The sequence below is a fragment of the Staurois parvus genome, unplaced genomic scaffold, assembly GCF_062004578.1.
Source record: "Staurois parvus isolate SC_StPar_1 unplaced genomic scaffold, SC_StPar_1.0 ptg000350l, whole genome shotgun sequence".
Classification (NCBI taxonomy): domain Eukaryota; kingdom Metazoa; phylum Chordata; class Amphibia; order Anura; family Ranidae; genus Staurois; species Staurois parvus.
In genome coordinates this window covers 1,229,629-1,245,000 of record NW_028318146.1, presented here as the reverse complement: position 1 = coordinate 1,245,000, position 15,372 = coordinate 1,229,629, and the positions used below count along the sequence as shown (strand labels likewise).

Here is a 15,372-nt window from a genome sequence, read left to right as displayed (position 1 = left end):
CTCCGTGTAAGAGGAGTGTCTGTGCCCCAAGCTGCACCTCACATTTTCCGGTTTCATCATAAAGTAGCCCAAGACAAAGAGGATAAAGTGGGGAAAGGCCAGCCGAAGAAGGGGGAATACATTCAACACCATCCCCTCCCAGGCTGACCTTGAATCCCATCAGAACAGATAATGGGAGCCATCCATGAATCACACCACTAGAGAAGCATATTCCTCTGAATAAATAAAGTCGTGCCAGTAATGCCATTTCTTGAGATCACCCCTCTCCGCCTCCACCAAATCCTCCATCGTGTTAATGTCTGCCACCCTCCGCAACCATACCAAAGTAGTCGGAGCTTGAGTCTGCTTCCAAAACAGGGATGCAGCTTTTAGCCGCTGTCAATAGTAGCGGCAGAATGGAACGTCTGTAGGACCAGGATAGCCATGATGATGCAGAAGCTAGAATGCAGGTTCCCTAACAAGCACATGATCCATAAACTCCTGGGTTATACGATGAACTCCATCCCAAAACGCCTGTAGCCGGGAGCAGGTCCAAAAAATGTATAGCAGAGAGCCCGTCTCCTCCCCACACCCCCAACACCGATCACTACAGTGAGAAAACATGTTTCTCAGCTTGGCAGGTGTATAATACCAGCGTGTCAGCAGCTTAAAACCGGATTCCTGATACTTAGAACAGATCGACATTTTACAGGCAAATTTGAGGATCCTCTCCACCTGCACATCAGTAAAGCTCAGCCCCAGACAGGGGCGGACTGAGAACTCATGGGGCCCCCGGGCAATAGGGGATCATGGGGTCCCTATGTCCTTGCCCACACTCAAAAAACCCTTTAAAAAGGTACCAGAGGCATTTCATGGAGCCCCCTACTGACCCCGGGCCCAATGGTCAGTCCACCCCGGCCCCAGATCTTGTTCCCATTTGAGAATATACGGCTGCATATACGATGTCGATGGGGATACCAGCAGTTGATAAGTCTGAGAAATCGCATGACGAATCGGCGCGTCAGCAGAACACACGTTCTCAAAAGGAGTGAGAGCTCAGCGAAATCCCTCCGCCGCAGGCATAGCCTGAAGAAAGTGTGATAATTGCACCTTATGCCAAAAACATGTTGCTTTTTAATGCAACACAGGTCAAAGCAGAGTTGTCAACAGGGCACATAATCCTTTTGTGTCTATTCTTTGACCTGCATTTTACAAGTGCGCTAAAACGTAGGTCAACGCAAGTCAATGTGTTAAAAAAAAGTTTAAACACGACTAAAATGCGTGGAAGCGTACATACATTTTTAGCGTGTCCGTGTGAATTTCCCCATATTCACAATTGGTGTTTTCCAAAAAAAAAAAAAAAAAAATCTTTTTCTTTTCAGGTGTTTTGTTTAATACTTAGCATAAATAAAAACAAAAATATACAAAACATTTTATATTTTTCGTTAATAAAAGTCATTTAGATGATTTAGTTTTTTTTCACAATGTATGAATAGTTGAATAGTCTGATAATGTTTCTATTCTGCTCTTCTGCAGCTGATTCTAAGCCATCCCCTGAACCCGTCATCCACCTTCGCTGGAATGATCCTTACTATGACATTGCCAGACATCAAATTGTGGAAGTAGCAGGTAAGAATTTCTTTGTGATTTTTATTGACCTTCTCTAGTCTCATCATTGGATCTGCTCTGTATTCACTGTGAATGTAAAGTTGTACTTTAGTGATTTGCTCTCAAGCTTCATTCATCTTTATAGAGCCCAATAATGACAACTTTTTTTTTTTTTTTTTTTTTTTTAAGTCCGCAAACGTGGAACTGTAACGAAAAAACCCGTAAGTGTCCGCAAAAAAGTGCAAGTGCAGAAACACACACACGAAAAACGTGCACTTAGGGGTGTGTTTGTCCTACCCCCGAAAGGGTTGGACCGTTCACCCGATCCCCCGGGGCACGAAGCTCCTGACAGGGACAAGGTTCCCATTTGGTCCTCCTGGCCAAAAGGCCTGGTGGACCACCGTTCCTTATGCCCAGCCGAAGCCGGACATCCAGTACTAGGCAAGGGGGTTCTCCCGAAGAGAAAACCCCCTAGGGATCAGGGGAGGAAGGAACCGTATGGCCACACATCCTCCCCCTAGACTTCAGGTAAGGCCCGAGGACCCACACCCTCCATCCGTGAAAAACACACACATAAGAAAGCAAAAAAGTGACAAAACGTGGGAGTGATATAAATAAATAGAATAAAAATAAAAAAGTGGTACCGTGCCTAATAGTGCACAGACCAGGCCCTGAGGCCTGTAGCAAAAATTGCCCTGGACTTAGCCAAAAGACCTGGTCCTTAGGGCGCTGTGCAAAAAAGAGTGTAAAAACAGTGGCCATGTGTCATCTTCACACCGTGGGGTCCCACACCCAAGTGTTACTAGTGACACCCCTGAGCGCGTCTCCTCAGGGGGCACTGAGTTTGCGGACTTTTTGCCTCCTCAGCCCCAGGCCAGACCAAGGTAGCCTGCTCAAACCAGGAGGAACTGGGTCTTTCCGGTCTCCCCAGAGGAATTACTCCCAAGGCCCCAGAACGAATCATGGCGCTCCCTGGTTTCTGTCCCTCCGGTACTAGCCTTCCGGACCCCCATCATACCAGTGAGGGTACTGTACAACAACCATCCCCGTAAACTAGAATGGTCGGTAGCACCCCCACTGGACACTGATAAGAACAGATACTACACTTGATCTTAGCCAAAAGGCCGAGAAGCGATGACAACTGGTGCATTTGAGAAAATGGTCAACTTACCTGTAACAGCTATTCTATCTAACATACGGTAAAGAAATGCTGGTTGGAGGAGGGTGTATGTGCCTTGGTGACCTACTGAGAGGCACACAGACTACACTATGGGATGTGGGAATATTTATGGCTGTTTCCCTATATACCGCCTGTATACTGACTCAGCCTGTAAATGTGATGAGGTAGATAATGGGGTTGCAACTCACAAGCTTCTGTTCCTTCATGTCAAAGTAGTTAAAACGTAAAGTGTTACTAAACCCACAACCGTAAAATCAGTCTGTATATGCAGTAAAGCGTGCTTGTTATACTCACTGTGGAACCTAAGGGGTTAATCCTCTGCATTGTGTAAAAAGCATGTTTGATCCTGACTTCTCTGATCCTCCCCTTCTTCCAGTGTCCCCGCCCCCCCTTTTATCTCCTGATAAGACATGGTGGGGCGACACTCTGCACATGCTCATTTTGGTGTGTATTGCTAGAGAGCTTTTTTTTTTTTTCTTGGGAAAAAGAGTGCATGTGATCAGCACAGGGCCAATCAGCACTGTCCAGAGAGAGGTCACTGGTTCTGCATCCTCCTAGAGCAGAAAGAATAGTCCTCCTACAAGCTTTAACATGTGCTCTGCTAGACACTGATAGAAGTCACAAGACTGCTCTAACTGCCGATGGGAAAAGGGATTTCTGATCCTCCCCTACTTCCACAGTCCCCAATCCATCTGCTGATAGAACAGAGCCTTGGGGGCAAGCTGCACATGCTCGATTTTGTGTGTGTTGCTAGAGAGGTTTTTTGTTGTTTTGTTTTTTTCTTTGGGAGAGTGCATGTGATCAGCACAAGGCCAATCGGCACTGTCCAGAAGAAAGGTCAGGGGTCCTGCAGCCTCATAGGGCAATCAGGGGAGAATGAAAACTCCTCCTACAAGCTTTAACCAGTGCTCTGCTGGACACTGATAGAAGTCATACGACTGCTCTAACTGCTGATGAGAAAAGGTGTTTAGCAATTTATATTTATTAAAATAATTGCATTTCCATGTCCTGCGTACTGTGGGAGACCAGATATAGTGAATGCAGGGTCCTGGGTTTAGTAACACATTAATAAAATGGTCAAATATAATCTTTTTCTACTTAGAGGAACTGAGTCCCTGAAGCTGTGCCCAAAAAGGTAGGCAGAGGGCAAAGGACAAGTCACCAGTTTGCTTGTGCTCTCTTCAGCTGATTCTTTCCTCATTAATGACTTACTATACCTTGTTCTACACATCTCACACTGTTACTGTATGCTGCAGGTAGGAGTGCCTAGGCATACTCCCATACCGGGAACTACTCTGCTGGGTTTTTTTTAGTAGGAGGCAAACTGTAACATTTTTAGGGTATAGCTTATGTGCATTTAACATTTATTAATGTTCATTTTAACATAGAAAATATTCACTTTTTGAGTTAGGCCTCATGTACACTGCTACTGCTCAACTAGCCCCATTTAGTGCTTGGGTGTTTATTCATGTCAATGGAAAATACTCTGGCCAATCAAATGAATAAACATCCAAGCACTAAACGCGGTACCGTGTGTACATGCATTTTTGACGCGTTTTATTGTTCTTTCTGTTGCCAGGAGAGCTAAACATCTAGGAGAGTTCATGTGTACACGAGGCCTTAGAAGTTTGCACAATTGTAATGATGGAAGCCTAATGGTTCAAGTTCTTATAGGAACTCAGCCTTGACAGCATACTTGTACATTATAGCAAACATACCCTTTTAACAAACCCTCCTCCAGCCATGCAAGACCCCTGCGTCTCCTCTGCCATCTTACCACTGACCTTCTGCATTCTTTTGTCTTCAGCTGTTGGGTGGCTTGCAGTGTCTCCACAACCATCACTTACTTCCGGGATCTGTAAAATGCGAGGATAGTATACTGTATGGCACATGCAAAGCACTAGATGTACTTTGATTAAAAAAAATTGATAGCAGGAAGAGAATCAGGTTTTTAGGTTAGAACATACATACCGAGTCTCTTCTGCTGGTTAACTCTACCTGCTACCAATTTTGTTGTTTAACTTCAGTCCCACTTTTGACTTAATCTTGTTCAGCTGTTTTCACTCAATGTCTTCGTTTTCTTTCTACTATAAAAAAGTCTTTTGAATTCCAGAGAGTCGCAGTTCAAAATTGTTACATCACTTAGTGCTTGTTAATGTTGAGCAGTTTGGTTCCATGTACTCTGTCCACTTAAAGTGGAACTACACTGCATCTGAGCACCACAAACCAAAAACACAATTTAATTCATTTTTAATATTCAAAGCAAACTCGCCCATCCATTCATTTCTTCATGCTTTATATTGCTGTGAAATCACTTTGAAAAACACCCCATAGCATTTCTAGTTGTGGACATCATCAGTAAGGGCAGATGATTCATGTAGCATTTACTTCCTGGAATCCATCTGCCCTTAGCTCAGGTGTGTGGGCGGAAGGGTGTGCTTTACTGAGAAAACCCTTCCTTTCCCGAAGACTCCAGGGATGTATGACATCATCTTAATAACCTCCCATGGCTTTAAGTACCATCTCTATGCTGATGACACACAAATCTATCTTTCTACCCCTCACCTCATCCCTTCAGTCTCCTCTCTCATCACTAACCTACTAAGTGAAATATCGGCATGGATGTCACTCCACTTTCTCAAACTCAACCTTTCCAAAACTGAGCTCTTAGTATTCCCCCCAGCCCTTGCCCCCACCCCTGACTTCTCCATCAAGATCAATAACACAATCATCATTCCCTCCCTTCATGCCAGGGTACTAGGTGTAATCTAGACTCCCATCTGTCCTTTCAGCCCCAAATCCAATCACTGTCCAAATCTTGTAGACTTCACCTCCGCAACATCTCCAAGATACGCCCGTTCCTAACCTCGGAAACTACTGAGCAACTTATTCACTCCCTGGTTATATCTCACCTTGACTACTGTAACTCCCTCCACATTGGCCTACCTAATCGCAGGCTATCCCCACTCCAGTCCATCATGAATGCTGCTGCCAGACTCATCCACCTTACTAACCGTTCTGTATCTGCCACCCCTCTCTGCCAATCTCTCCACTGGCTTCCCATTGCCCAATGGCTAAAATTCAAAACACTAACAACATATAAAGCCATTTATATCTCTGCCCCAAATTACATCACCGATCTTGTCTCTAAATATCACTCAAACCGTACTCTCCGCTCCTCGCAGGACCTCCTGCTCTCTAGCTCCCTTGTCTCTTCCTCCCATGCTCGTCTCCAGGACTTCTCCAGAGCTTCCTCCATCCTCTGGAACTCTCTACCCCAATTTATCAGACTACCGCTTACTGTGCTCACGTTTAGGTGATCTCTGAAAACCTATCTCTTCAGGGAAGCCTATCCTGCCCTCAGCTAACACTGGAATCTTCTACTCTTCCAACCAGTCCATCCCCCACAGTTACTACCATTTGTACCACTAGCCCCTCCCTCCTAGATTGTAAGCTCCAAGGAGCAGGTCCCTCAAATCCCTCTTGTATTGTTGCTGTATTGTCTCCCGTTATATTGTAAAGCGCTGAACAAACTGTTGGTGCTATATAAATCCTGTATAATAATAATAATAATTTGCTTAGGCAGGAAACCAGGAAGTAACTGAATAAATGTAAAAAAAAGTTTAAAACCAGCATGCATGAACCCTTTCCTATCTATTTACTAATGGTAGCAGTATAGGGATTAAAAATAGTCAATGCTGACCGAGAGAGTGAAGTTCCACTTTAAGCATCTGAAACACTTGTTAAGAATGTCCATCACATGCCAATTGTTTTCAGGCCTTTATGTTCCCTGTATTAGAAGTGTCTGACCGCAACTGCAGACTTTCTGCATGGAAAATCAACAAATGATGAACCCAGGTGTTCAGTAAACCAGTATTATACTGCAGGAACTGACATGTTGGTTGAATATACCGTTGGAATTCTTTGCTTCCAGCAGACCATCAGACACCATCGCTGAGCTCACTCATGACCCGAGTTGTAGATTTTTGCCTGGTGAACAAGATAAGGCATTTTACACATACTTTGCATAGCATGTTATGTTTATTCAGTTCTGCTTGAGGTTTCCAAAGGCTGCTTCTTGTGATCATTTCTAATCTGGGCAGCAGCAAGAATCCTCCAACTTGGTGCAACATATATTGATTGTTTTGTGGGTTTTTTTCTGTTATACTTCTACTTTCATAATTTTTGTATTTAAATCCACATGGTGCAAAGTTTATAAAAATAAACTCTGTTTTTGCCCCTTTTACTCGCCTAATTCAGCTTCACATGGTTTCAATCTCGAGCCTTCTATTTTCTTTTATGCATGAAGCTGGGTCCTTCAGGTGTCCCATGTCTTGACATGGGTTGTGACATGGACACTTCCTATTGGCTTTTCAGCAGCAGGGTCCTCTCAGGATCCAAAAAACGAACTAGAGTGATGACATGACCATGATGGGACCAGCTGAAGAAGCCATGTATGCATCGCTGGATTACCATTCCCCACAATGCTGGCAAAGAACACAGACAGCTAAACTCCAGGCACAGAGATTTTCACTTAAATATATTCCTCATTGCATGTCCACCGGTCGGGCCCTGCGGTCCGCGCCAGGGTGCGGATGGCGGGGTCACTCCGGTGGGATACTGGTGGGGGCCACCTTGCTTTTGCTTTTTGCCATTTCCGTCTCCCAACCCTCTCTCTTTTCCTCATTCACTATCTTTACCACTGGCCTCTCATTTTTTTTTTCTTCTCTTTTTTCTGCTTTTTTTCCTCCTTTTTCTCAGTTTGGATCTATACTCTTGGTTATACGAAGTTCTCTCATTTTGTTCCATACATCTCGCCCAGGGATACCCCCCCCCAAACTATGTTTTGTCATATCTCTGTAATATGTGTTATTGATCCTTACCTCTTGCTGTTGTGTAGAATCATTTTCATCCATCCACATGGATCATAGCCACACCTGTGATGTTTTTCTGCCCATTTACTTGTACATGTTATTATTTCTCATGCTTTGTTCTGTTAAATTTTAACCATCTACAGCTAGGCCAAACAGCTTAGTGAAATATGTTGTATTTTTGTTTGTTTTTTTGTTTTTTTATTCATGGGAAGTGCTGGGTGTTTGCTTTTGGCTCCCTGAGCTAAACGGAACATAAGGGACGTGAGGAAAAGGTATATGGGGAATCATAGAAAACCCGTAGGCTTGTTAGGAGCAGAGGAACTGCTTCTGAAGGACCCCCCCCAGTGTACTATTAGTTGAGATCCTGTCCCGGACATGCCTCCTAATGAAGTAATTTGATTAGGAATTCCTTCATGGAACTTTCAATGCTCAGTGACTTCATTATGCAGTTTTGCTTCATCTTGTATGTGTTTTTTTTTTTCTTTTCTCTGTTTGTGTGATCTTTTGCTGCATGCTCCCTTGAGCACATAAACATGTCTTTGGAAAGTTGTAGCCTCCCGCAGAGACAGTGGAAAAATGATGATGATGTTGTTGTTGTTTTGTTTTAGGTTTTTTTTTTTTTTATTACAATGCAACTCCAGGCAACAACATTGTGCCTGGATGGGGCTATGGACTTATCCTCTTCCCTCCCCGGAGATCTACAGCTGTGCTTCCTGTGAAAGTAGATCAAAGCTATCTGTAACCCCGATTCAGACTGATGTGGTGCAGGAAATGCAGCGATTCCTGTGCATTTCCCGCACCGCATAGCAATTGCCCTGCGATCTGCTGCGGGTGTCAGTGGAAATTTAATGATCTCTCAAAAGCGGTTTGCAAACGCTGCCTGTTTGCCTGAACTGGATCACTTAGGTATAAACACTTGTGTGATTCTATTCCACTGCGAATAAACCAAAAAAAAATGCCCGCACGCTTTTCATGTGGATGTGGTGCAATTTGTGCCATTGAAAATTTAATGGCGCAAATCGCTTTGCCTCTGCCCCCCCTCAATGGCTGTGAGCGCTCATCAGTGTGTTCTGCGGGTGGGGGGCAGTCCACCTGTCGGAGCACAACTTAGCGAGGATCGCCGCACTAACATTGCTTAGTTAGTACAGCGATCTATCAGGTTTTTTATTTTTTCTTTCAACCTGCTGGGTTTAACAAAAAAAAAAAACTCCCCATGTGTAACCTGCATTAGCTATGTATAGGCACTCATAGAATGTTTTGTACCTGAGCCACAGAGGAGAAACCCTACCCCCCTCATACACTTCCCAACCCTTCACTCCTGTCAGCCCTCAGCTTTCATCTTCACCCTTTCCTGCTCCTTCCCTTTTTTTTTCCATGATCTCTCCTTCCTTGTGTTTCTAGTTTACCTTGAGAACCTTCAAACTAGGCTAACCTCCGTACCAGGGGCGGACAAACCATTTGGAAACTCGGGTACTGCCCGAGGGCCCGGGGTCAGTAGGGGGCCCCATGAGATGTCCCTGGTACTTTTTCATAGGCTTTTTTGAGTTTGCGCAAGGACACAGGGGCCCCATGATCCCCTATTGCCCGGGGGCCCCATGAGTTGTCAGTCCGCCCCTGCTCCGTACAGGACATCCTCACTAGACTCCTGACTTGCCTGTCTGATCAGAGTAAATTTCAAGGCTTGCCTACCCAATCTGCTTTCATGATGACCGCTCATGTGTGCATGCCTGATTGTTCAGCTTTTATAGAAATTAAAGGACTGTAAAAAAAAAAAAAAAAAAGATTTTTGGTTACAAATCAGTTGGATAAGTATAAGAAAGGAACATCACCCATTACAGGAAGAAAAACTCATGTAAACTCTCCTTCACATCCTTTTTACAACTGTCATGGCAGACTGAGTTGCCTTAGATTGCTGTCAACAGGTGCCAAAATTGATGAGAGCCTTCTGTCTGTCTTTCATTCCTTTCATCTGCAGTCTATTTTTGTGACCATTTTATAAATCCATGTACACATGAGCACCTAGGGAACCATCATTCTCCTACTCTTTATCGCTATACATTTGCATTCTTTATGGCACATATTATTCTTCATGTGGTCGGCAGAAAGATCTGAAATATTCTGTCAGTGTGGTTGGGCAGCTGTCATCACTCCTCAACCTCGCCAGATGGATTCTTGTGAAGGTGAAGAACAATGTTTCTCAACCTTTTTTTCATTCAAGGCACCCTTTAAATTCTGCACAGTCTTGAGGCACCCCATTCTAAAATGTAAGAAACTAAGCTAAGTTTAGCAATATCATAGCAGATCCACATAGATACATTACACCCAACATTAGAGGTCATTTATTCTTACATTTGTACACTGGTATTGGCTAGTATTAATATGTTTCTCTTGTCCCTCACTCTGCTAACGTGACCCTAGCTGATGGAGACGCCAACGACGTCATCGTTTGTTAGGATATCCCAGGGTGCCCAAGGTTGTAATGATGCACAATAATACCCTGTGGCTTTGTGTAACAAAAAGGCTGGCTTGATCAACTGGCTTATTGGCCAATTTTTTGTCAGTTTGTGGCATTTTTGTAGGCATTTTGTCAATACGCCCCTGAAGCACCCAGAAGGCACCCCAGGATGTCACACCACCCTAGTTCACAAAGGCTGGTGTAGCATACAACCGCAATCTGTAATCATGGCCTGGTTGAGGAGTAGGCAAAAGAGGTGGGATGGGTCCAAAAAAGGCAGGACCTGTACTTTATGCTGCTGTTGTAGTGGCTAGACTAGAGGCTGCACTTTGGACTTTAAGCCTCAGGTGCAAAAGAAGTTTGTCCCAGCACTGTCTGGAATAAGGCCCCTTTCTCATGGGGTGGACTCTACCTGGAGGCTGCTTGCTCAGTGGGAGATCTGTCCCCCGACAACTTTTGTGCCGAAAAGCAAAGGGCAAAGCTTAAACTTGTGACGTCATCACGCTGTTTACTCCGTGGTTACTATGTATCTATGGATTTACGCTATGTGAGCTTCCTTGCTTAACTTTCATGCTATGATGTGTTACCATTATTGGATGTGGTATTTTATTGACTACAAGAAGAATTGTGGAGGCTTTTTGAAATGTGATCGTTATCATTGATGGTCCTATATGGAGATGTGGAGGAGTTGAGATCCAATTCAGAGGTTTCAACCATATGCCTTGTTGACTCTTTCATCAGAAGAGTCCATATGTTCCAGTAAGAGTCCTCTATTCTTATGGTAGTGGTGCACTTCAGTGTTCGAAGATGTGGTGATACACAAGGATTTCATCGTTATGGTGTACAGCATCACTGAGACTTTTGTATTACATTTTTTTTATATTGAGGACTTGGATAACACAGGTTTCTTATTATTTGATGTATTGTTTCTTTGATCACATATTTTAATATTTATACAGGATTGAAATCTTGTCATCTTATCTAGCATGACAATAAATAAATACACTATATTGCCAAAAGTATTGGGCCGCCTGCTTTTACACGCACATGAACTTTAATGGCATCCCAGTCTTAGTCCGTAGGGTTCAATATTGAGTTGGCTATGATAGCTTCAACTCTTCTGGGAAGGCTGTCCACAAGGTTTAGGAGGGTGTCTATGGGAATGTCTGACCAAAGCACATTTGTGAGGTCAGGCACTGATGTCGGACGAGAAGGCCTGGCTCACAGTCTCCGCTCTAATTCATTCCAAAGGTGTTCTATCAGGTTGAGGTCAGGACTCTGTGCACGCCAGTCAAGTTCCCCCACCCCAAACTCGCTCATCCATGTCTTTATGGACCTTGCTTTGTGCACTGGTGCGCAGTCATGTTGGAACAGGAAAGGGCCATCCCCAAACTGTTCCCACAAAGTTGGGAGCATGAAATTGTCCCAAATGTCTTGGTATGCTGATGCCTTAAGAGTTCCCTTCACTGGAACTAAGGGGCCAAGCCCAACCCCTGAAAAACAACCCCACACCATAATTCCCCCTCCACCAAACTTTACTCTTGGCACAATGCAATCAGTCAAGTACCGTTCTGGCAACAGCCAAACCCAGACACGTCCATTGGGTTGCCAGACAGAGAAGCGTGATTAATCACTCCAGAGAACAAGTCTCCACTGCTCTAGAGTGCAGTGGCGGCGTACTTTACACCACTGCATCTGCCGCTTTGCATTGCACTTAGTGATGTAAGGCTTGGACCCATTCCATGAAGCTCTCTACTCACTGTTGTTGTGCTAATCTAAAGGCCATACACAGTTTGGAGGTCTTTAGCTATTGACTCTGCAGACAGTTGGCGACTTCTGCGCACTGTGCGCTTTAGCATGTGCTGACCCCGCTCTGTCATTTTACGTGGCCTACCACTTGGTGGCTGAGTTGCTGTTGTTCCCGGTTGCTTCCACTTTGTTATAATACCACTAACAGTTGACTTTGGAATATTTAGTAGCAAGGAAATTTCATGAATGGACTTATTGCACAGGTGACAACCTATCACGGTACCACGTCTGAATTCACTGAGCTCCTGAGAGAGATCCATTCTTTCACAGATGTTTGTAGAAGCAGTCTGCATGCCTAGGTGATTGATTTTATATACCTGTAGCCATGAAGGTGATTGGAACACCTGAATCCAATGATTAGGAGGGCGGGCCCAATACTTTTGGTAAGTGTGTGTTTCTGGCTGGTCCAAATCCAGTCTGCTGACACAGCCCACTCTCCTGTATGGGCGGTTGGATGTAAACGGACCACCTGTCCGTTTACACCAGACTACCATCTGATCCACTAGACGGATAGGGAACTGACCCTCATCCATCTTTTATTGGATTGGATGTAGGTGGGTGTAAGCAGACACATATCTGTTTACACCCGCTGCTCTGAGGGTCTGATCCATTTTTCAGGTGGACCTCATCGGACCACTAGTGTGAAAGGGGGTTAAGTTGGGTTTCTGTAAAGCTAACCATATGCTAGCAAATGTTTGTATGAACCTTTTGTTTAAAAAAAAAAAAATAAAAAAAAAAAAAACCTCCTCAGTATATTTGACACAGTCTGTCAGAGACTTGATTGATTATAGTTTAAAAAATACTTTGTTTTCTTGTAACATGTGGTTTTGGAATGAATGGAATTTCCCGAAGAAAAAATACATTGACTGTTAAGAGTTTTGTTTGTTAAAGAGAAAAATCCATCATGTCCCTTCTATTCTCTTTTAACCTCTATGGTTGAACGGTTGTCAATTTAACCCATTTCATTATTTGAAAAATTTCATTTCAGAACATAGATTTAATTTTCTAATGAAACTCTATTGGTGTATGGCCAGTTTGTCAGAGCACTGTGAAATGTTTTAAAAATTAAAAAGGTTTTTTATTTATTTATTTATTTATTTTTTTAATTAATATGACCGACCATGAGTTGTCAGTCCGCCCCTGCTGCTGTGATATTGTGTTTTCTCAAAAGGGAACTCATCCATTGTCATTAATCAGCACTGCAGCCAATTGGCTGCATGCACTGATCCAAAGAAAATTAGAACGACTTCTCTTAAGATGGAATGGCCATAGATGGATCGAAATTTGTCCATCCCTTACTGGACGATTTGTGATCCATGTATGGCCAGCTTTATACTAGGTGATGTCATCAGGGTGGGGAGCAGGGGTGAACTGACAACTCATGGGGCCCCCGGGCAATAGGGGATCATGGGGCCCCTCTGTCCTTGCCCAAACTCAAAAAAGCCTATGAAAAAGGTACCAGGGGCATCTCATGGGGCCCCTACTGACCCCGGGCCCTCGGGCAGTGCCAGAGTTTCCAAATGGTCAGTCCGCCCCTGGTGGGGAGTGTCTGAAATCAGCCAGTTGTCTCAACTTGGGTGGGGCCCAACTCTGTGTAAACTTGTCATTGATCCACATCGCCTTGAAGGCTGCCATAGTAATGACTGGGTTTTGATGTTTTAGCCGTGGTTCACACTGATGCGGTGCGGAATTTGCAGCATTTTCAGTGTGAATTCCGCACCGCATCACAAACACACCCTGTTCATATGAACCGATGCGGGTGTGTATGTTAACAACACACCGACATCGGTCTGCAAGACGCGGTGCGATGTGTGAATACCTATGCCATCCAATTCTAGTGCGGACCCAAAAACGGGAACTGCGCGTTTTTAAGTGCAGTTCGGATAGAGCCATACAAAATGTACGGCTTTAATCGCACCGCATACACATCGCATGTGATTTGCACAGGAATTGACAAAATGTCACGTCTGCCTGTATAACATCTTTAGTCTAGGTTCACACTACAGCGGTACAGCAAATCCCATGTGATTCGCACAGGAACCGCACCGCTGTAGTGTGAGCCTAGGCTAAAGATGTTATACAGGCAGACGTGACATTTTGTTAACAATCTCTAATATCTGCTATACGTTTTTAGTGTGTTAGTTTCATTTTAAAAATCATGTTCAGTATTTTATGATCAGAGCTTTGATTAAAACAACGTGACTGTTCAGGTCTTCCCTGTTACAGCACTCTGTCCCTGTCACCCTGTGTTATATGGGCTTCCTCTACAGACAACGTGACTGTTCAGGTCTTCCCTGTTACAGCACTCTGTCCCTGTCACCCTGTGTTATATGGGCTTCTTCTACAGACAACGTGACTGTTCAGGTCTTCCCTGTTACAGCACTCTGTCCCTGTCACCCTGTGTTATATGGGCTTCTTCTACAGACAACGTGACTGTTCAGGTCTTCCCTGTTACAGCACTCTGTCCCTGTCACCCTGTGTTATATGGGCTTCTTCTACAGACAACGTGACTGTTCAGGTCTTCCCTGTTACAGCACTCTGTCCCTGTCACCCTGTGTTATATGGGCTTCCTCTACAGACAACGTGCTTGTTCAGGTCTTCCCTGTTACAGCACTCTGTCCCTGTCACCCTGTGTTATATGGGCTTCCTCTACAGACAACGTGACTGTTTAGGTCTTCCCTGTTACAGCACTCTGTCCCTGTCACCCTGTGTTATATGGGCTTCCTCTACAGACAACGTGCTTGTTCAGGTCTTCCCTGTTACAGCACTCTGTCCCTGTCACCCTGTGTTATATGGGCTTCCTCTACAGACAACGTGACTGTTTAGGTCTTCCCTGTTACAGCACTCTGTCCCTGTCACCCTGTGTTATATGGGCTTCCTCTACAGACAACGTGACTGTTTCAGTATTTATAATTTGTATGGTACACTGTTATCACCATCGGGAAACCCGCCCTGAGAAATGAAGTGCAGCTATGCAGAAGTGAGTGCATGTAGATGGGGAAGTGGCTGCAACGAGACTGCAGGAGATCAGCAGCATGAAGATAAATAATAAGATGAATAATGAAAGCGTAAAAGCAGCTTGTTTGACAAGTCCTTCATGCTGCATGTTTGGCGCACTTTCAAAACCGCATATGTGTGGATTTTTTTTTTCTTTCTTTTTTCTTATAAAACAACTACAGTGAGTAAACTATAACTAATATTTTTTTTAGAAATTTTCAGAGGCAAACGCAGTAGATTATTATTATTATTATACAGGATTTATATAGCGCCAACAGTTTGCTCAGCGCTTTACAATATAAAGCGCTGAGCAAACTGTTTGTGGGAGCAAACGGAGTGTAGGGGGGAAACCGGAGTACCCAGAGGAAACTCACGCAGGCACAGGGAGAACATGCAACCTCCAGGCAGGTGGTGCCGTGGTTGGGATTCGAACCAACGACCCTAGTACTGCTAGGTGGAAGTGCTAACCA

General features: G+C 44.2%; 1 protein-coding gene and 1 pseudogene across 1 annotated transcript in view; one reads left to right on the top strand and one right to left on the bottom strand.

The window, feature by feature from the left end:
• Positions 1 to 15,372, top strand: part of ARHGAP1 (Rho GTPase activating protein 1) — a 108,716-nt gene that overhangs the window by 45,863 nt on the left and 47,481 nt on the right. The window contains exon 3 of the mRNA XM_089684570.1: positions 1,516 to 1,608. Within this exon, the coding sequence (XP_089540696.1) occupies positions 1,516 to 1,608 (93 nt within the window). The remainder of the gene's footprint in view (positions 1 to 1,515; positions 1,609 to 15,372) is intronic.
• LOC149456699 (U2 spliceosomal RNA) lies at positions 2,609 to 2,723 on the bottom strand (annotated as a pseudogene).